Source organism: Caretta caretta, chromosome 3 (assembly GCF_965140235.1).
Source record: "Caretta caretta isolate rCarCar2 chromosome 3, rCarCar1.hap1, whole genome shotgun sequence".
In the NCBI taxonomy this organism is placed as follows: Eukaryota; Metazoa; Chordata; order Testudines; family Cheloniidae; genus Caretta; species Caretta caretta.
The window spans coordinates 123,407,053-123,430,958 of NC_134208.1; the positions used below are offsets into that span (position 1 = coordinate 123,407,053).

The following is a 23,906-nucleotide window of genomic DNA, read 5'->3' on the forward strand; positions in this document are numbered from 1 at the left end:
TTCCTTTCAGGGAGCTCACAATGCAATTAGGCTGCTTCAGTATTTTGGATATCAATCAAGGATTCATTACGAGAATTGGTCTGATAACTGCTGAGCTGGGTGTGTGCAGGCATAGGTTCATTAACATCTGGAGCAGAGATCCCCCAGGATGCTGTGCTTCCCTGCATCTGGTCCCAGAGTTCAGTGCGGTTCCTGCGTTGGAATTTCTCTTTTCCATTCTGTATGCTAATGGAGATGTCTCCCTGTCCCATCTTTCATGCAGATGAGGCTAGGGGAGTTGCCCCTGTTCTCCATTCTGTATGCTCCTGGAGATTCCTTAATCTTGTCACTCTTGTCAGGAGGCGTCTAGGTGTCTCCCCCAGCACTCTTCACGGCTCTCTGCAAGTCTTTTCTCTGATCGGTTTTGGCTCAAGCAGAGGCTGGTGGGGAGTAGGGGTGTCTTTCATGAGTCAGACAGGCTAGATACTGCGCCCTGGTTCCCCAAGAACACAGAGCTGACTGGTATCACCAGGATGGCTCCCCGTGGTTCTTTCCTGGGATGCTGGCTCCAAGGTATCTTCATATATTCCTGTTTAGTCCGTATCCAGATGGGGCTTTCACTGTATTGACTTACAAGCTGCGTTGTGCAGGAGGTCAGACTAGATGTTCATAATGGTCCCTTCTGACCTAAATATCTATGAATTCTTAATATACAGCTGACAGAGAGATACACATCTTATTTCCTGTCTGAAAGAAACCTGTTTGTCAGCCCTGCCTCTGACAGAGTCTCTAAACATATTTTCAATACATACAAGCACTTAAATATAATCTGTACATACATCTCACAATGATTATGAAGATCAGTATGATAAAAGCTTTTATTAGATACCTTACGTGACCCTTTTTGGATAAATACTAAGAAATTAGTGTGTGGGGTATAAGAAGTAGGCCAGGCCTGACAAGAGTTCCTGTTGCAGAACAGGGAACCCTTCTCCAGTTGGCATTGAAAGGTTCTTAGAGCCACAATAGTCACTACAGAATAGGGGAATTGAACATTTGCCCCAGTTTTGTCTGGTTTAACCTGAATAATTTAAATTTATATTTTTCCAAAGCAACTGGATGGGTTTTTTTTTTGGGGGGGGGGGATTCCAGTCCTGACTTCCTTTGATGCCCCAAGATATTTAGAAGTGTTAAAGCAAGAATTAAGATGATGGGCCTAGAGAGAGTGGTGCTTTATTTTGATAGACAGAGCTCACCTGTTGCTACAGAATATTCTTCTTACTCACATGGATGTCAGGGATGTTATTAATATTGTACAAGAAAGAGGTTAACAGTGCCTGAAGAGTGAAAGTGATGGCCTCAAAGTGCTTCAGTAAGTATGAAAAAGGCCAATATTATCTTTTATGAGATTTAAATCATTTTCCTTTTCAAGATCTGGTTTAAGAAGCTGCCATAATTTTACGTCACAGAGACTATGTTTTGTTACAAAAATTGTTATATTGTATTTTAATAAGTAATGCTGTTTCACCATGCTCACTCTGAAAATTGCATTTTTAAAATAAGTATATGATAAACTGGATTAATCCCTAATTTATAATGCAAACTCTGAAGGGCAGTAATGGAAAGGAAGGAATATGAAGAAAAAGGTTAAGAGTTTCCTTCTATTCTAAGCCTGAAGAAGAGTTATTATTTTCTATTATTTATATAGCACCCAAAAATGTACTAGATGTTTCCCATAGCAAACAGAAAGGCATGACGTGCTCCCTGACTTGAAGAACTTACACGATAAATTTAGACGTGAAACAATAACCACAAGCAACGTGCCAAGTAAGAGGTGAATTACAGTAATATGAAAACAGTCACTCAATTATGGAATGTGCATATTTTGATGGTGCCACTAAGTTTTCTACTTAGACTTGGCAAGTTTACTATTAGAGAAGGATAATTCTACTCTGGCCTGATGTGGAGACAAATACTAGGGTCTGGAGCTCAAAAGAGCAAATCTGAGATGTGTAATGAAGGAAGGGTTTCTAAGGAGTAGCTGTGGATCCTAGGACTTGGTGAATCATGTGTTTGGATATCTGTGAGGACCATGTGACTGTGGCCATTCAGTCTTTGATCAGACCAGGTGTTTGAAGCAGGAGTTGTTAATGACTCCCCATTAGTAAGGAGGCAGAGCTAACCAACAAGGTTAAGTATTTAAGTCAGTTGCCAAGGGAATAACCAAGGAGGCGAACAGGAAAATTTCTGAGGGGGTTTGCAGGATGGAGTGCAGGAACTTTTTTCTGCAGGAGCAAGGATGGCCAGGAATGGAATAGTTATTGTGAGCTGTTAAGGATGTGCTATATTCTGTCCCCTGAAGATAGAGACCTTGCACCACAAAGTGCACGTTGATGGCTTTACTGGAGGAGAAGATTGGAGATCCAGACTCTGCATAGCACAAGAGGCAGAACAGCTTTTGAACCACTAGGGACAGGTAGCACCATTCACGACTCAACTGGAGAATAAGTTCATCTCAAGAAAACAGGAGAGAGTGGAAAACAAAAGAGGATTGACAGTTTATGAACAAATGAGGAGGAGAAATCGCAACACATATGGAGGTATCTAACCACTTTCAGGTATTTAGTGCAGCAGCCACAGAGAAGGTACTGGAAGATTCAAGGTACTGGAGGATTCAACTAAAGAGAAAAGAACACGGATACCCACAGGACACACCTGAGGAGAGATGCTCAGCACAATCCTTGAGGACATTAATCATGCCCAAAAGAAAGCCACATACCATCCAAAGACAGAAAATCTTCATCAGGGACTTGATATTAAGGAGAGTACATACAATATTTTGCTGAGAGCAAAAGGACTATGAGCTATCTTAGAATAGCTTACCTGGAATGAAAACAATAATTGTCACAAAGGACCAGACAAGATTCTGAAGACTGCAGACAAGGATTTGTTTGTTATGATAGACATTGGCATGAATGACTCTGCCTCTGAAAGAAAAGGAGTACTTGTGGCACCTTAGAGACTAACAAATTTATTTAAGCATAAGCTTTCGTGAGCTACAGCTCACTTCATCGAATGCATTCAGTGGCAAATACAGTGGGGAGATTTATATACATAGAGAACATGAAACAATGGGTGTTACCATACACAATGTAATGAGAGTGATCATTTAAAGTGAGCTATTACCAGCAGGAGAGCAGTGGCGAAAAAACCTTTTGTAGTGATAATCAAGGTGGGCCATTTCCAGCATTCCAACTAATTTGATGTAATTCTACAATCAGCCTCGTTTTGTTGACTAAAGATGATTGCTGAGCTAAAAATTGATAGTTCCCTAAGTGCAAATGAACAATCTCATTTCATTTGTTAAAACAGAATTAGTCGGTGCTTTTAAAAGGCCAATTTTGGAAGCTGAAAACAACAAGAGGTCATGGTGGATCACCAGCTGAGTATACTCACCTGGTATAATGCTGTAGCTAAAAGAGTTAATGTGATCCTTGGATGCATAAGCAGGAGAATATCAAGTGGAAGTAGGAAAGTGGCATTACCTCTTTCTAGGCATTAGTGTGACCATTACTGGAAGAGCATATCCACTTTGGGTGTCCACACTGCAAAAAGGATGTTGAAAAATTCTGTACAGTTCAGAAAAGAGCTCAAGAATGAACCCAAGTCTGGAAAATATGCCTCACAGTTTGTTCAATCTATCTAGTTTACCCAACAGAAAGTTAAGAAGATCACAATATACAAGTACCTACATGGAGAAAATATTTTTACCAGAAATCTATCTTTAATCTAGTAAAAAAAGGCATAATAAGACCAAATGTTGGAAGCTGAAGCTAAAAAATTTCAAACTAGAAATAAAGGTTCAAATTTTTTGCTGTGTAGGTAGTTAACCAACAGAAGAATGGCTGATTCTTCATTGCTTTTAGTCTGTAACTCAAGACTGGACACCTTTCTAAAAGATGTCCAATACCTCAAACAAATTATGGGCTTGATGCAGAAATTTCTAAGTAACGTTCTATGGTTTGTGTTATACAAGAAGTCAAACTAGACAGTCATATTGGTCCCTTCTGGACTTAAAATCCATGAATCAAATCCCAAGTTTTATTTAGATGAGAGGGCATTTGGGGCCTTTAAAAAAATCTGAAGTTATATACCTATCTCCATATTTACACATTTACTGTAAATAAGTATTCTAAAGATGCCAAGCATATACAATTCCCATTGACTTAAATTTGAGTTGTGAGCCAGGCATTTAAGTCCCTAACGACTGAATTAAGTGCTTATACTTATGCATCTAAGCTCAAAAATTGTGTCCTTAGTCTCTACAAATCTCAGAACATCTACTCCATCCATTTATAATGAGTAATCCTTACTATTTTCATCCAGCCTCTGCATATTGTTCTCAATTTAGGGATAATTTTCTATAGCCAGGAATACATTTTTCTTAAGTCTTCATATATGACAGCTGTACCTTGAGATGCACAAAATGTGTATGAATAAAATAATGAAGAACAAACCTAAAATAGCAGGAGAAAGGAAGAAGCATATAATATGAGGCTAGCGTGATCATAGTAACACCCAATGGAAAGGTGAGAAAAGGATGAGAAGGAAAAATGTTTACGATGAATCCCAAAACCTGTCAATACACACACACACTTTGATATGTTTAGTTAGGTTCCATTAAATTGGCATCTAATATTTTAGTTTCATACTTGTACAGTTACATGCTCAATATATGTATACACACATTGTTATAAAGAAAAAGTAGCCTATCACTCGATCATAAATATATTTGGGGGCAAAAATAAACTTTACATTATTGGAAAACAGGAACTTCCACTATACTTTGCACTGGGCATGGCAGTATGCTATGCAATACAGGTTGATTAGAATAGGAAATTGACATTTAATGATTCTTATTCTTCTGTGAAATGCAGGAGCCTCCCTAAAAGTCCCGTTACTTCTTTTGGAACTTTTTCCTTCAAAGCATAACATATAGTTTGGGGCTTGGAGCAGCTGCTACTCCACAGATCCTTAATCTAGAAAATGGAAATGCAATTTGGCTATACTAATAATGGACTGCTGATATCTTGAATTTGATATTCCTGAACAGAACTTTGGTCCACCAAGAGTACAGCTGTGAACCATACACCAAATTGTAAATTTACATTTCCATGATATTTATTCTCATTATTCTGTGCACAAAATGGTGCAAACCATAACTGACCCTACAACCATGTCTGACCCTTCTACAACTGACTTTATCCCTGTCAGACACATAGGAATTCTTTCTGCATATCAGGTGATAGTGTCTCAAGAGCAGATCTAGACAATAATCCAGCTCATATGATCTTAAGGGTCCAAACAAAATATGTTCTGTATTTTGCCTCCAGGACTAGGCAAATCTCTCTGGGCGTTTGATGCATCCTCTAATATGTGGTCTAGTGACCCTGTTCTATCTGAATTACTCCACTGCAGTTCTCAGCAAGGTCATAGTTTTTTCTCCTTAGTCACCTACTCAAAAAGCTAAACTGTCAGTGATTCTTGATGACCTTTTGACTAGCTTAAACTTCAATAAACGGAAGAAGGTTGCTTAATAACTGCCTGACTTAAATTGAGATGCAATGCAGTCCTTCCTTTCAGGATCAGGAGTTTACTCTGTTACATGATAGCATTTTTCATACAGTGTTCATCTTTACATTTTAGAGAATTACAATAAGAGATTTGTACAGTTCATATTTTACCTGAAAAAGATAGGAAATTTATGCATTGAATTATAAGAAGATATTTAGTGTAAGACAGAGGCAGTTTGCACCTTAAGATATAAATTAATTAATTATAGGTGTATCAAAAATTACAGTCCCAATCACTCCCCAAAAAAGCAAACATTAATCCCAAAGCAGAATAGTAAGTAAATTTCATGTGAGGTAGAGTATCTACAATTTCTGTTCAAGTCCATGCAACAGCTGTACACTTTCAGCAGCAACCATATGTTTTAATTACCATTACTGTGCAAAACCACAAGAGAGCTGCAGTAGCTCTGACTCAAATTTGGTTTGAAATTAGTTGATAAACAGTCCATTTTATGTTGTCCTTGAGCTACTAGGGTTGATCCATTTAAATGGGCTTTAGAAAAAGTGTGCTGATTTTTAACTGTGTGGTATGATATAATGTGAGGTTTCACTGAGTTGTTTAAACAGTTTGTCTCCATAAAATGATTCAATGAAAACCCTTATATTTGAAATGACATCTAGTCCAAGCTCAACTACAGGGAGTTTATTAACTACACCATCTTCATGACATAATGAGAATCTAAGATATTTTGGGTAACCTTGGAGCAATTAATCTTTGTACTTAATACCAAGAACATTTAGGGGCAAATTTAAAGACTTTTAAAAAAAAGATTAAAGAAATATTTAAAGAGACCATTTTAAATAAACCCACTCTTGACTGCACTTGCCTCTCTAACTACTGCCCCATCTCCCTTCTACCTTTCATCTCTAAGCTCAGGGAACACACTGTTTGCAATCAGTGTCCGGAGTTCTTCTATAACAGTTCCATCCCAGACCCTCTCTAATCTGGCTTCCAACCCTTGCACACCACTGAAACTACTCTCGGGCAAAGTCTCCAACAGCCGCTTCTTAGCCAAATCTCAGAACCACTACTCCATCTTCATCCTCCTTGACCCATCAGCTGCCTTCAGCACAGTCAATCATGCTCTTCTTGAAATCTTGTCTTCCCTTAGCTTCAGTGATCCTGCCATCTCCTGGTTTTCCTCCTACTTCTCTATTCACTCCTTCAGTGTGTCCTTCAGAGGAGCCTCCTCTTCCCTCCCTTCCAGCTTTCTATGGGAGTTTCACAGGGCTCTGCCCTTGGTCCCCTTCTCTTCTCCCTCTAAACCTTATTTCTGGGTAATCACATCCACAAACACAAAACCAACTACCAGGTGGACGATTTACAGGCCTACCTCTCTACTCCAGACCTGTTCTTTCTCTCCAAACAAAAATCTCTGTCTGTTTCTCTCTGACATCTCGTCATGGATGTCTAGCCATCAGCTCAAGCTCAAGATGATTGAAACAGAGCTCTTATTCTCCACCCCCACCAAGAAACCCTCCTTACCATCTCCTTTCTCAGTCACTGTGGATCACTCTACCTGTCACTCAGGCCCATAACCTGAGTGACATCTTCAATTTGGACTTCTCTCTAATGTCTCACATCCAGTCCCTGTTTAATTCTTGCAGATTCTCCTTGAATAACATCTCTAAGATACGGCCTTTTCTATCCATCCAGGCAGCTAAGACTCTCATCCAGGCTCTCATCATCGCATGTCTTGTTTATGGTCCCATCCTTTTCTCTAGCTTTGATAAATGCAATCTTACCTTGCTCATATCCATTCAGAATGCTGCTACAAAGATCATTTTCATGGCCTGTAACTTTGACAATGTCACCTCTATCTTTGTCCCTTTACTGATTCACTCTTCTCTATCATGTCAAACATAAGCTACTTGTCTTCACTTTCAGTGCCCTTCAGGGCACACACTCACCTGAGCCATTCAGTATTGATAAGTTCACTGCTGCTTCCAATCAATCCACGATGTCAGCCTCCATCACCCACTTATTAAATTTTCAAACAAGCACCTTCATGCTTTCTCTCATGCTGCCCCTCGTGCTTGGGAGAATCTCCCTGTAAACATCTGCAAAACTAACTCCTTCAAAACCCTCCATGAAACTGTAATTTGCTCTAATGCCTACAAAAAACTTGACAATGATTAGGTTGCTGGTGTCCTGAGACCACTGCCTGTCATGCTGAACAATGCTGTCTTACTACTTCCTTGTACTCCCCCATCTGTCTGTACCCATTTGGTGTCTCTTTTCCTATACTTAGATTGTAAGCTCTTTGGGGCAGATACTGTCTTTTTGTTGTGTTTGTACAGTGCCTGGCATGATGTGGTCCTACAATAATACAAAAATAAATAATAAAAAGGAAAGAAAAATGTCTTTCTGCCCTTCTAAAGAGAACAAGTTTATCTATGAGTCTCTCTCTCCAAATGTGACTCACAGTTCCCTTGGCCTTTGGTTAGACTGATGCAAGCCTCTCACTAGGGACCACTCATGAGGAAGCCTAGTAAAGTAACTGGCAAATAGAAACCAGAATGGGAGAACTGAATGGGTCCTCCCCTTTTAAAGAACATGACAAATTTCTGTTGATTTTCCTACTCTGGTGAAAAAGAAAACAATTGGTCAGTAATGAGTTAAGGAATATAATGTCACAAATCAGCTCTTCACCCCTTTAATGATTACAGGGCAGTTGAGAAAGACAGAGGCATACACTCCTGTATAAGGAAACAAGCATCTGGCTATGTATCTATGGAATCAGCTTGCTCAACTTCTAACTATAAGAAGTGTCCTAAAAATTCAGTATGCAGGCATAGGACTGGAAGGACTTATGAGCCACAGAACACATTTCTTCTGCTCAGCAGCAGCACTTCCTAAACCATTTGCACTAATTAACTTCAATGGCCAACTATCAATAAAGTTTTCACACGTTTTTTGGGACTTAGATGCTCAAGCAAGGGTTGCATTCTGCGTTGGACAAGGTCACCTCTGGCTGCTTAGATAAACGACAAAGGCTCAAAAGCAATTCAAGCTTTTAACTCAATTACCCTCAAGGAAGAGTAAAGCCTAGAGACTAGAAGATAATTTCCATAGGTTTTTACTCAAACTATTCAAGAAAAAGAACAGAGAAAGGAAAAAACAAAACCAGAGGAACTCTTGATGGATGCAATCTTCTCTTTAAAATAAATGTTCTGTGCTCCTGATTGAATATGCCATCAGATAGCTCATGAAAGATGGAGTTTCTTCCTTATTTAGGAAGGATTCCTGGTCAATGAAATAGTTCTAAAGATGTCAGGGTGTGTCACTTTCCACTCATCCATCTCAAAGCAAAATGTGTCTGTGAATCAGCAGCACAAGAAGATGAACTACACTTATGCTCTCTCCTTGGAGTAATGTGGAGGTTTTTTTACACAGGTTTGGTGTGTTGCACAGTAATAGCATTATCAGAGTCCAGCACAACTACAGCAACTCAGGAGAAAAATCTTGGAGCTCAGTGGATGCATCGTTTGCAAGGGCCAAGTCTGCATCCAAACTTTCTTTTTTATGAACTTGTGTGCGCTCTCACCTTTCTCAGGATAGCACCCTACAACTTAAGACCCAATACAGAGATACTGTCAGGTCACATAGCTTAAAACTTTCCTGAACTAGAAGAAAGACTGAGAAGAATATTACAGCAGTGTAACAGTGTAATTTTGAGGAGGATAAAAGACAAACTTTGTATGATTGGCTCTTGGAACCTGCCAGTTTCATGGAAAGAGAGAGCAGTCAGTCATGAATAGTTATGTTAAAGGTGTATTATTTATCTTTTATGCATTCTAGTTGCCCTTAATTACTGTATATTATAGCAAAGCATTAGCAAATTCTCATTTGCTATTTCTTTTGCGCCAAAGACTCATATCTTGGAATCAAAAGCACAATAAATACATTCAGTAGATCATATGAAAATAAGTTCATTTTAGTCTATACTGAGCAAGTGAGCCATGAAAATGAATCAAATACTTTTCATATTTTTGAGTACACTGGAACATATATCCTGCATTACAATCCATTGCATCATTAAGGCACTCATGGAATCACTGCTGAAAGTTGAAATATTTTACTTCACTTTAAATTGAACTTCTCATTTCTATCCTTTTGAATGTTGTCAATTACTGTATTTTCATATTTCTATCTAACAAAATTAAAGTTCCTAATTTCTGGCAACAGTCCTTAGAATTCTTCATTACTCATCCATCAGAAAGAGTGACAAATGGGCTGCAGAAGCTATTCCACTAAAAAGACAGAGGAATCTTGCTTTCTTCTTTCATTAAGTCCATCATCATGACAATCAGAAGCACATGGCTAGGAAAAGGAAGATCTGCATCAATGACAAGGCATTACAGAAATATTGTTTCTGCTATGAACACCACCATCCAACATAAAGTAGGAGTGGGCAAAAAGACTACCTCATGCACTACCCAACATGGAGTGAAAGACTGAAAAAAATAACATTTCTATCACTGAATGGAAATGGATTCACTGGAAGCCAAAATTAATCAAGCTTCCCTGAAAATCACTTAAGGTGCCTTAGTATGGATTTAAATGCTTAGCCGTTAGCATCCAAGTCTGAAAGATTTGGCTTTTAAAAAAAGCCATTTAATTGGAGAATATTGGAAACAGAGGTCATCAACTAGATTTCACTGGTTTATAACATTGCGTAATCAGTTAAATACTCATTCTGCCTTTTTCCACACTACTTTTTACCCATTTAATTGAAGCACCAACAGTTTTCCCTATACACAATGAGCACAAAATACAGATGTAGCTATGTAATATCACTGTCTAATTTTTGGTAGACAGAGGAAGTGCTCCTGGCTGCCTTTGTGTGGGCAAACATTCAAATTCTTCCTCCACAAAATTGAAAAGTTTTGTCTCTGATTATAAATATTTAAATAAAAGTAGATTTAAAAATATTTTAATGTTAAATAACCAGACAAATAGGCTTCAAGGTTACTGGCCCCAGCTAGAAGGTATCTAGAAGACAATGGTGCAGGAACAGCTCTATGAAATCATTGTAGCTATGGCTGCGTAGGCCATTGGTGAAGTTGGTCAAATCCTACAACTTTCTTCCACAGAGTAAAATGAATGGCCCATCCATCCAATATCATAATTTAAAATCCTAGAATGCTGTGGTGATGTGTGAATCTACAGTCCAGATCTTTTTAATTAAGATGCTATGTTAAAAAAGTACACCTTCATGCAGCTCTTGCAACTCTCCCACAAGAAACAGGAATCACAACTGTCTTCATGTACTTGCTTCAAAAGTCTTGCTTCAATTAAAAAAGCGAACACCACAAGGATTGGACAGAATTTTAAAATACTCAGTATGTTCATGTCCTGATTTGTCAGTGGTAACCCCTAGAACATAAACTAATCTAAATAAAGTTACTTTAAAAACTTTTGTGGGAAACTGGATACCTCAGGGGATCCATAACGAGATATAGAATATCATCTTCTGCTGATACAAATCCAAGCCAAGTGGTAGCAATAGCTGTTTGGTGTACTAAATTCAGTTCCCAGTGGATGGGTGTAACTGAATTGGGTACATGCATTTGTTGGAAGTCTCAGCAGACAGAACGAGTTTGGGCATGTGGATCCAATACCAGATGCACTCACCTCACCTACCAGATACGACACAATCTCTGATTGCCATGTCCCACAAGAAGCCAAAAGTAGACAGAGACTGAAGTCTCTAACTGCCATTCCCTGTTCTCTATTTGGAAAATGGAGCTTCAGTTTCATCTCCTGGATTGCTGATCCATGTAGGAAATCACTAAAAGTACAGAGCCCTGTGAATAGGAAAGGAATTCTTCCACTGTCTAAGCAAGAATACAGGCAGGTAGGTAGCACACAGAGATGTCTATGTGGAAGTAGATCTAACTGATAACAGATAAGGAGGGATCACAACATGTTACTTCGCACAGGCCTTTGAACAACATGGGTGCAGCAGTTCAAAACACTTTGTGAACTATCAATGACATCAGAGCTGGTACTAAAGCAGTAGTTTTATCTTGGTAATACAACTATCTCCTATGCCATGAAGGCAAATTTATACATGGTAGTTGAGGCTAAGTTTTTGTCACAGATAGGCCTGAATAAAGAATGGGACTGGCTGGGTCACTACAAAAAATAATTTTCCCTCTGTTGATACTCATGCCTTCTTGACCACTGTTGGGAATGGGCCACATCCACCATGATTGAATTGGCCTCATTAGCACTGACCCCCCCACACACACCTTGGTAAGGCATCTCCCATCTTTTCATGTGCTGTATATTTATACCTGCCTCCTTTTTTTTTCACTCCATGCACCTGATGAAGTGGGTTATAGCCCACGAAAGCTTTTGCCCAAATAAATTTGTTTAGACTCTAAAGTGCCACAAGGACTCCTCATTGTTTTTGCTGATACAGACTAACACGGCTACCACTCAGAAACCTAGGCCTTCTAGGTGTAACTACAATACAAATAAAAGTCTGAAAGACAGACAGACATACAAAGAATAATGCCAGCTACAAAAACATAGAATCATAGACTTCAAGGTCAGAAGGGACCATTCTGATCGTCTAGTCTGACCTCCTGCATAATGCAGGCCACAGAATCTCACCTACCCACTCCTGTAACAAACCCCTGACCTATGTCTGAGCTATTGAAGTCCTCAAATCATGGTTTAAAGACTTCAAGGTGCAGAGAATCCTACAGCAAGTGCTCCCCGCTACAGAGGAAGGTGAAAAACCCCCAGGGCCTCTGCCAATCTGCCCTAGAGGAAAATTCCTTCCTGACCCCATATAGGGTGATCAGCTAAACCCTGAGCATGTGGGCAAAACTCACCAGCCAGACACTCAGGAAAGAATTCTTTGTAGTAACTCAGATCCCACCCTATCTAGCATCCCATCACAGGCCATTGGGCATATTTACTGCTAATATTCAAAGATCAATTAATTGACAAAATTAGGCTATCCCATCATACCATCCCCTCCATAAACTTATCAAACTTAGTCTTGAAGCCAGATATGTCTTTTGCCTCCCCTGCTCCCCTTGGAAGGCTATTCCAGAACTTCACTCCTCTGATGGTTAGAAACCTTCATCTAATTTCAAGTCTAAACCTCCTGATGGCAAGTTTATATCAATTTGTTCTCGTGTCCACATTGCTACTAAGCTTAAATAATTCCTCTCCCTCCCTGGTATTTATCCCTCTGATATATTTATAAAGAGCAATCATAGCTCCCCTCAGCCTTCTTTTGGTTAGGCTAAACAAGCCAAGCTCTTTGAGTCTCCTTTCAGCTCAGGCCTGTCCAAAACTTAGTTTGAGATTTCTTAAGAGGTTCATAAACCACTAGGTGCACCTGGACTGGGTCACAGGTGTGTACCAAAACACAAAGCCCAAGAAATTCCATCTCATTTATGTTTCATTAAGAAAGTTTCACACAGCTTTGTTAGCTATACTGGCAAATCCAGCTACATAAAATGAGTCAGACCAGAATACACAGGGTACCTGAAAAGAATCCTTAGCTAAGTACCCTTAGCTAACAATGCACTGAACGCATCCATCCTTAAGAAAAAGACAAAGAAGCAGAATGAGCGAAAAACATTAAAAGAGAGATAAGAACCCTGAAGCAGCATATACAAACTATAATTAAACTATCACAGAACCTCAGGTTGGTAGGAGGGAGGTGGTACATATCTATGCCAAAAATGAAATTAGTTTATTATAGTTTGTCAAAAAATAGGTAAATCTTTAGTAAATCCTCTTCCCAGCTAACAAGGAAACTATAGCCATTAATGACACAAATATTATAAGGTATAATATTTTCTCATGTTAGGCAAAAAACCCATAAGAACTACGGACTTCATAAATGCAACATGTATATGTATTTGAAAAGAGAGTGTGGGGCAGGTTTTAACTACATTGAATTATTTACAGAATAAAGCTCTTTTCCAGAGGACTTAATGCTGGTGAATGGTTATTTTTAGGAATGGCAACAAAACAAGAATTTTGCTTTACAAAAAGTGTCAAGGTTTTGATATTTGTTTTCATTCTGATGCAGAGAGAAAATAAGACCTTCTGAAATGTACCATGTAAACAAACAAACAAACAACCCCCCAACCCCCACCCAGAGGAACAACACCCCAGAATAGCTAACAGCCCAGTGGTTAGGGCACTCACCTGATATGTGGGACACTCAGGTTCTACCTGGTTTGGGGCAGGGACCTGCGTTTTCCACATTCCAGCTGAGTACCACCAGGTTATAGAGTCAGTTTCTCTAACTGGTACAGGGAATATTTAACTATTTATACAAAGTATAACAGTTCCAAAAAGGAAGACTGAGGGAGAGAGAAAGAGCCCTGGATAGGGATGACTGGCACCATTTGACTTCCGTCTCATGAACCTAATGGGGTTCGAGAAAGATGATAATGTTATCTTCTTGAAATATAGAGATTAAAACAAGAGCACCACAATACTGATCATCTAAAACTGAAAAATACATCATCCCCTGAAGGTTGATGGGTTGGACTCTGCTGGGTTGACCATTAAAGTGATTTTCAAGGTGTGACACCAGGGGCGCACTCACCTCTCGTGAGTGTCTCCTGTCGGCTGGGTGTGCCAGTTTGTGTCCATTTGTTCTTGTGTCCACATTGGCACTTAACTTAAATAACTCCTCTCCCTCCCTCGTATTTATCCCTCTGATATATTTATAGAGGGCAATCATATCTCCCCTTTTGGTTAGGCTAAACAAGCCAAGTTCTTTGAGTTTACTCTCATATGGTAGGTTTTCCATTCCTCAGATCATCCTAGTAGCCCTTCTCTGCACCTGTTCCAGTTTGAATTCATCTTTAAGTATTCCAATTAAGGTCTCACCAGTGCCTCATCTAATGGTACTAACATTTCCTTGTCTCTACTGGAAATCCTCGCCTGATACATCTTAGGGCTGCATTAGCCTTTTTCACAGTCGCATCACACTGATGGCTCATAGTCATCCTGTGATCAACCAATACACCAGGTCTTTCTCCTCCACTGTGACTTCCAACTGATAAATCCCCAGTTTACAGCAAAAATTCTTGTTGTTGTTAATCCTTATTGCATGGCCTTGCACTTTTCAATATTAAATATCATCCCATTTTTATTCTTCCAGTTTACCAGGTCATCCAGATCTTCTTGTATGATATTCCAGTCCTCCTTGATATTGGCAATACCTCCCAACTTTGTGTCATCTGCAAATTTTATTAGCACACTCACATTTTTTGTGCCACGGTCAGTAATAAAAATGTTAAATAAGGTTGGTCCCAAGACAAATCCCTGAGGAACTCCACTAGAAACCTCCCTCCAGCCTGACCTCACCTTTCAGTATGACCTGTTGTAGTCTTCCCTTTAACCAGTTCCTTATCCACCTTTCAGTTCTTATCTTAATCCCCATAGTCTCCAATGTAACTAATAATTTGTAATGTGGAACTGTATCAAATGCCTTACTGACATCCAGGAAGTTTAGATCTACTGCATTTCCTTTGTCTAAAAAAATCAGTTATCTTCTCAAAGAAAGATGTTAGTAACTTTGTTACCACCTCTTGAGTACAACAATTGAAACGATGTAACCTATCATTTAGGCTACTTACTTTTGCAGTTCACCAAGCTTGGAACAGATCATTTAACTTTAGTAAACATCCTAATAGTCCTTTCTTATCTTAATTACCTGTTAATCACCTTGATTATAAACAGGTTTCAGAGTAACAGCCGTTTTAGTCTGTATTCGCAAAAAGAAAAGGAGTACTTGTGGCACCTTAGAGACTAACCAGTTTATTTGAGCATAAGCTTTCGTGAGCTACAGCTCACTTCATCAGATGCAACTCACGAAAGCTTATGCTCAAATAAATTGGTTAGTCTCTAAGGTGCCACAAGTACTCCTTTTCTTGATTATAAACAAAATTCTGACTCCATGCCTCAGGGGCACAAGCTGGAAGTAGTCCCCTGTCTCCTCTGCAGAACATTGCACATTCCTGCCTCAGGCTTGCAGTTGGAGGGGAGGGGAAGCAACACCCTCCATGTCCCCCCAAACCATGTCTATTGTTTAGGGGTGCAATGCCCCTGTTTGCCCCCCCCCCCAATCCACCAATGCTCTTAACAGCTCCTTTAGATTTAAATCAATGTAGTCAGACAGAATATCAGCAAGCAGGTAAACTGAGGTACATATATTCATAAAAAATACAAATCTCCCTCATTTTCCACAGGGCAATAATGTTATTTTCTGAGCAGTGACTGACAGATATCCCACTTTTGTTATATTACCGGTGTAAGTCACTAATTCTGTTTAAAATATAGAATCTATGGCAATTTACTATTTATGTCTAATCAAGTACTTCTAATATGGTTACAAATCTTTATTTCTGCAATGGTCTCATTACACTGAGTCTTGGAGAAACATGACATTTGACAATATCTTACCGCTATATCACCACGGCAGTTTCGGGATTGGCAAGTGCCAGCTATTCTGTTTGGAATCAGCACATCCTCCCAGCAAGATGGACCCTTTAAAATAAAATCCAAACAACTTTTTAAATCTAATGGTTAATAAAACATATACAAGTTTCTCTTTATTGGAACTTTGCTAGACGGGAACTTTATTACTCTTCTGCTAACAAAATACAGTCAAAGGTTCTAAAAGTGGCAAAAAGACATTTGTCATTAAAGCTTAATCATTAATAGAAAATGCAGCTCCTTCTGTTCTGTGTCTAGTGTTCCTAAGAACACTCAAACTCTCAACTCTGTATTCCCAAAGCTTAAAGTTAGCCAGGGATACTTTCTTCATCATGATTAAAAATGCGACAGAAGACCCATGTTCTGTCTGAATAATGTTTATCTGAGCCTATAGTTGATCGACTGAAAATGGAAAAATTACAACAATGTTGTTCAGAGGGGGATATATGGAATAAGGTCAGGAAAATGTAAAGAGACTTTCTTGTATTTCAGAGTGGTAGCTGTGTTAGTCTGTATCGGCAAAACACTTTCTTTGTTGGGCCTGTCCTGAAGTAGGTGACTTCTGGGTATTCTTCTGGCTCTGTCAATCTGTTTCTTCACTTCAGCAGGTGGGTATTGTAATTTTAAGAACTCTTGATAGAGATCTTATAGGGTGTTTGTCTCTGTCTCAGGGATTGGAGCAAATGCGGTTGTATCTTAGAGCTTGGCTATAGACAATGGATTGTGTGATGTCTCCTGGATGAAAGCTGGAGGCATGTAGGTAAGTACAGCGGTCAGTAGGTTTCCGGTACAGGGTGGTGTTTATGTGACCATCGCTTATTAGCACTGTAGTGTCCAGGAAGTGGATCTCTTGTGTGGACTGATCCAGGCTGAGTTGACGGTGGGATGGAAATTGTTGAAATCATGGTGGAATTCCTCAAGGGCTTCTTTTCCATGGGTCCAGATGTTGAAGATGTCATCAAGGTAGCGTAAATAGAGTAGGGGCGTTAGGGGATGACAGCTGAAGAAGCGTTGTTCTAAGTCAGCCATAAAAATGTTGGCATACTGTGGGGCCATGCGGGTAGCCATAGCAGTGCCGCTGATTTGAAGGTATGCATTGTTCCCAAATGTGAAATGGTTATGGGTGAGGACAAAGTCACGAAGTTCAGCCACCAGGTTTGCCGTGACATTATCAGGGATACTGTTCCTGATGGCTTGTAGTCCATCTTTGTGTGGAATGTTGGTGTAGAGGGCTTCTACATCCATAGTGTCCAGGATGATGTTTTCTGGAAGATCACCAATGGATTGCAGTTTCCTCAGGAACTCAGTGGTGTCTCGAAGATAACTGGGAGTGCTGGTAGCATAGGGCCTGAGGAGAGAGTCTACATAGCCAGACAATCCTGCTGTCAGGGTGCTAATGCCTGAGATGATGGAGCGTCCAGGATTTCCAGGTTTATGGATCTTGGGTAGCAGACAGAATACCCCTGGTTGGAGTTCTAGGGGAGTGTCTGTGCAGATTTGTTCATGTGGTTTTTCAGGGAGTTTCTTGCGCAAATGGTGTAGTTTCTTTTCTTTCAGTGGTATGAGAGGGTAATGGCCTGTAGAATGTGGTGTTGGAGAGCTGCCTAGCAGCCTCTCGTTCATATTCCGAACTATTCATGATGACGACAGCACCTTTGTCAGCCGTTTTGATTATGATGTCAGAGTTGTTCCTGAGGCTGTGAATGGCATTGTGTTCTGCACGGCTGAGGTTATGGGGCAAGTGATGCTGCTTTTCCACAATTTCAGCCCCTGCACGTCAGCGGAAGCACTCTATGTGGAAGTCCAGTCTGTTGTTTCAACCTTCAGGATGAGTCATTACACAAAGTAAAAACTATTTCCCCATGCTAATTTTTCCCCTATTGTTACTCATGCCTTCTTGTCAACTGTTTGAAATGGGCCATTCTGATTATCACTACAAAAGTTTTTTTTCTCCTGCTGATAATAGCCCACCTTAATTGATTACTCTCGTTACAGTTGCTATGGCAACACCCATTTTTTCATGTTCTCTGTGTATATATATCTTCCTACAGTATTTTCCACTGCATGCATCTGATGAAGTGGGTTTTAGCCCACGAAAGCTTATGCCCAAATAAGTTTGTTAGTCTCTAAGGTGCCACAAGTACTCCTCATTTTTTTTCTTGTATTTATTTTCTTAACCATTTAAGTGGCTTCTGTTTTACTGAGATTAAAGTCAATGCACAAGAAAGGACTTGGGCCTACCTATCACATGGACTTTAATAACTTTAATTTAAACCAACAAGAGAATTGCTTCAGACTTTCTTCGATCATCTTCATCATCACCACCTCTAAGTATAATACACATTAGTAATTAAAAAGTATACAAGGGAGTAAGACCATATCGATGGTGTTTGAATTATTATTATATCATCTCACCTAATTATTCTGTTAAAGAAAAAAGCCATTTCTAAAGTAAACAGATAGAAAACCCTGAATGGTCATTGCTACAACATGTTGAATGAAAACAATGATATTTATGGTTGTGATAAAAGACAGACAAGAAGAAAGAGCTTCCAAGTTAAAGACTACAGTCATCGTTATTATTGCAAAGTATTATATCTGTAAACTACGCAAGTATCGCCTGGTACCCAAAACACTCAAAATTACAATGAGGCTTCCAATTTTATGTTAATCTCAAAACTACTATTAACAAATGAATGATAGAATGGTGTGACAGAAACAAGAAACACACTCACACACCCCACCGATAAGAACAAAGAATAAAGGCTTTAACCATTGAAAACATTATTAACCAAATTTAGATACTGCATAGGACAGTCAGTGCTGAAGGAATTAAGTAGTAAACTATACGGAAACCCTACCATGTGAGAGGTTTATTTATACAAAAGCAAAAACTGGATCTGTCAGCATTTGGGAAATTAATGACTATGTAAATTGTGGCCAGATTGCAAAAAACAAATCCCCAAACTTACCCTGAACTCAAAATGAACCATACCCTTTCCACCCGCTCTAACTCTTAGGGAAAGAACAGCCCTTTGGCAAGCTCTAGTGATTACATTATTTGCAGTTACTATTGAGTATGAATAAAGGTTGTTCCAATGAAAGCCCCATGGTGAATGCAAGGTTGCTTCCACGAGAAGGTAATCAGTCTCACCTCTCTAGCTCTCTTAGTCCAGAGCTTCAAGTCTCTACAGATTTGGCACCTGTCCCAGATGTGACCCTCATCTAGGCACTTTCAACAGGTGGAATGAGGGTCACTTACCAGGACAGACTTCTTGCAGCCGGTGCAAGGCTTAAGGGAAAACATTTTGCAAAGCAAGCCAACATGCTCCGTCTACCAATCTCAGGCAGCAAGAAGGACCTAATGGGGCAGCTCCAAACTTTACACTACCACACAGCAGCATGAGGCAGGAGAAAGTTCATGCACCAAACGGGGAAAATCTCCAACTCCGGACTCATGCACTGGGCATGCACACACCTGAAGTGGAAAGGACACGTGCAACATAGCTCAAGGAACAACAGTGACACCCACTGACTTCACTAGTGTAAGATTGGACCCAAGACACCTAATTCTTCTCTCACCTACACCATTGTAAACTAGTGTAACTCTGTCAAAGTCAATGGAGCTATACCAGCATAAGTGATAGAAGAATCAGGCACAAGGTCTCTACACAAGGAAGTTTATAACCTATCCTGGAAGGACATTACCAGCCATAGCACTTATTATCAAAGCTTCATAAGCAGCAAACACTACAGATCAATTTTTTTTTTTTGCTGGTGTAACTTCACTGAAATCAATGGATGCACACCAGCATAAAATTTGCCCAAACTTCTGGAAATAAGAGTTTCCAGGATTGGTCTCTAAGTCAAAGAAATATAAAATAAAGGACAGTAGTTCCGATGCAAGGAACAAGAGATATAATATACAAGGTATGAGATGAATCCAGGAAGGTTTAGAAAAACAAGTGGCTATTAAGGAGGGATTTGAAGGAAAGGACAGTTATGTTGACTGTGCCAAAATATTTTATAAATATTACTTAATTACAACTTTCCTTTTCATTTTTTGGAGGCACAAAACTACCCAGAACAAAAAAAAAAGATATATATTTTGCCCCTTTTGATAGCTTATTGCCTGATGTAACTTGCACTTCAAGTCAATAGTAGTGTTTCAATTTACCCTGATAGGTATTAGATTGCTAGACTACTCTGTCTCCTTAAATGCTCAGCTAGAGACCATGGCAAGGAGTCAGAAGATGTTGCTTCTGTTCTTGACTGTCACTGACATGCTGAGTGACTTAGGGAAAGTCACTTAGCCCTGGTCTACACTATGTGTGTGTGTGTGTGAAATTGATCTAAGTTACACAAGTTCAACTACGTGAATAACACAGCTGAAGTCGAGGTACTTAGATCGACTTACCGTGGTGTCTTCACCGCGGTGAGTCAACAGCTGCCTCTCCCCCGTTGACTCCACCTGTGCCTCTCATGGCAGTGGAGTACAGGAGTCGACGGGAGAGCGCTCAGGGGTTGATTTATCGTGTCTAGACTAGACCCAACAAATTGATCCTCGCTGGATTGATCGCTGTCTGCCGATCCGGCGGATAGCGTAGACATACCCGAAGTCCGTATCTAAACTGGCCCATTGCAAAATGAGGTTAATACTTATCACCCAAATCTGTGAAGAAGTTGCAGCTCTTCAGATGAAAGATGCTATGGTATGTAAAGTGTTGTTAATAATAATTTCACGTATTTTAAAGAGATACTGGTTAGCTGAAATCTTATATCTAACTTTCCATGTTAGTAAAGCAGCAAAAGTTATAAACCCTTGAAAATGTAATATAATTAAAATGCTGACATTTGTTTAACAATACTGGTACTAAATGTCATTGGTATAATTGTGCCAAAATAAAAACACAAATTCAAGTGAGATAAGCACTTTGAAATGCAATTTTTGTTTTGTTCTTTCCTAAGCTTTAGAAAAATCTGTCAAACTACAAATCAGCCAATCAGTCGCACTGTTGAAACACACTGCACACTACAGTGTTTATAATTATTAGTTTACATTAATCAGAGTGTATTATGAGAAGAAAAACCTCCTGATTGCAAGATTAAAGAGACTGCCCTTCATGTAGTAGTCACATGGCTCCTAGAGAAAGCTGCAGATCAAAATAAAAACACCACTGATTTTTTTTAAATGTGTAAAAGGGAAAAGAGCAGAATAAAAATGAAGTATCAAGAAGACTGGAATATGAATGAATAAGAAAAAAATAAAGAGTATAGTTCAATTTACTTTTAATAGTAATATATGTTTTTATTTTTTCTGTTTCAGTTTTTTTGGGGAGAGGTGTGGGGGTGGGAGGCATATTGGATCATAGGTCCATGATAAAGACAGGAAAGACTGGGAGGATTCAGGTGCCCTTAAATGTATCGCTAGAAACTTGATTAAACTGGGACTACTTTCCAGCCGTAGTAAAGGTTTAACTTTATTTTAAAAGCTGCAGCTGCATTTTGATCCCTTGCAATCATCACTTTAAAAAAATGAAAAACTGGAGAGGTGTTCTTGAGATCTCAGATGACAAATTATTCAAAATGCATTAGTTAGATTGAGTTGTTGACCTGTGAAATCAGAGAAAGGTCGGAAACAGAGGTCAACAATAGAATTCAGTGATTCATCAAATAGTTTGAATCATTTAGAAGTCTGGAAACTATCCATGTATTTAATGCTTTATATTTCCCCTGCTTTATATTCTTCCCCAGTGAACAATATGAAGTAGAATATCATTAAAACACATCTTTGTAACTACTAATATCTACATGGGCGACATAAATCATTAAAATGTTGAGCAAATGACCCAAGTGAGGGACAAACATTAATGCAAAAAAGATTTTTAAAGTAATGTAAGGAATAACGTCTGGTGCATAAGAGAATTCAAACCAGAATACAAGTCACTAAGGGAGTGCTACAGTATATCTAAGCCAAGTCCAGTGGCAACTTCTCACATTCCTTTGGAGAATATCCTCTATGGCCTTTGTCTATTCTAGACAAATTTGGTGTGCTAAGCACAGCTTAGCTCTCCCAGAATGCTTCTAATTCCTTGCACCCACAAACAAAAGATCTCCTATGCAAAAGGTGCTGAAACCACTCTTTGGATTAGGTTTCCTTTTTGTTACTGCTACAGGGCCAGCATGCAGTGTGGCCTCTGGCATCACAGACACAATTGTGGCCTTTCCGCCATTATCATCCCTCAGTCACTTGCTGGTGAATTGTCTGTTGCGCTTGCTGAACTTCATTGCACAAGGGGTTAAGTTTGTCAGAAACTATGTATCTGTGCAAGTTGTGCTGAACACAAAGTAACAGAAATCAGTGCAAAAAGTTTAAAAAATTAACCAAATGTCCTTGCAAGAAATTACACCCTGGACACTATGGCCAAAGCATTTATGTTACAGCTGTCAGCCCAAGCATTCCACTGTTGCACATTCTTAACATGCTGCTTTATCTACTTGCAATTGCAATATATTCCATCCTTCTATTTGAGGCATGAAAACTACTCATGCACTTATTCCAACAGCAAAATAGTGTACAATTTAACACAGGCCATGAGTGTTGGGGGAATAGACATTGCTTACTCAACATGCTGTCAGACATCAAGTGCATGTTATAACATCTTAGCAGAAAACAATTAATCTTAGCCATTATTTTCTCCTAATTCTCACTACTTATGTTTGAGAGGCTTTCATAAAGCAAGCATTTGAGCTTTACAATCACATTTTGGGGCAATGCATGTTTTCCTAAACCTGCATATATGCTCTCATAGATTTTCTATTCATGGAGCTGGTCCTTCAATATCACCCCTCTGAAAAATTATAGGGCAATTATCAGTCTTTCCCTTCCCCATTTTGAAAACTGGCTCTGCTCCCATTGCAGAGATGCTTCACAAAGCAATGTTTTTCAGCAGCCTATTGGTGTTCAATAAGTAACCTCTGCTAGTCCAGTTACACTGATAGCTTTCCTCTCTTCCTGCCCCTTTGCTAATCCTTTTGTTGCAAAAATCTAGTGCCTCCAAACCTCTTATTCTTATACACTGTGAGAATTTCCATAACAGTTCTCAAGTCCAAAGAACAAGTGCCTTGCAAGAAGGCACTGGAATCTGGAAAAGGAACTGAAATGATTACTTTTATTGATTTTTTCAGGATTTTAATGGTCAGATGGTATTGCTGTGGTATTAATCATAATTTTGTATGTTTCATTTTAATGGTCCCTGCAGCTTCATGGATGCCCCAAAGCAGGTGTGAGAGATAGGCAGATGACATACACAGGAGTGGACTGCCTGACAAAATTGAGGTCCATCCATGAAAGGGAAGGACAGGGAGGATTTGTTTTAATTCCTGAATATACACAGAGAAATGAATAAGGATTTGGACTGAAGGTATCACATTTTTGTCAATGCAATTAACACTTACAGTACAGTAGTTTAGATATGCATCAGAGCTATTATGTTGAGAGCGTTCACCAGTGGTTAAACAGCACCCTCACCCAGTCTCAACTCCCCTAACCAAGAATATTACCCTCTGCTAATAATCCCCATGTACACCAAATTTCCATTGCTGAATGAGGGTATGTTTGTTCTGAGCACAGTACAGGATGGTACATCCAAACAGAGCCTTTCATCCTTTTTATTAAAGCAGTAATGCAGAGGACAAATTAAGACTTACATATACAGCGATTTATTTTTATGAATTCTTTAACAGATTTAATTTAGGAGAACCATCTGATTATCTTCAGCTATTCAAGCTCTCTTTACTAAGAA

At 39.2% G+C, this 23,906-nt stretch overlaps 1 protein-coding gene across 4 annotated transcripts in view; it reads right to left on the reverse strand.

Moving 5' to 3' along the window:
* PRKN (parkin RBR E3 ubiquitin protein ligase) overlaps nt 1-23,906 on the reverse strand; it is a 1,262,808-nt gene that overhangs the window by 620,686 nt on the left and 618,216 nt on the right. For 2 of the 4 annotated variants that reach the window (XM_048844065.2, XM_048844068.2), the window contains exon 5: nt 16,069-16,152. The exons of the other annotated variants lie outside the window; for them this stretch is intronic. In XM_048844065.2, coding sequence (XP_048700022.2) covers nt 16,069-16,152 — 84 coding nt within the window. The remainder of the gene's footprint in view (nt 1-16,068; nt 16,153-23,906) is intronic. 4 annotated transcript variants of the gene reach the window in all.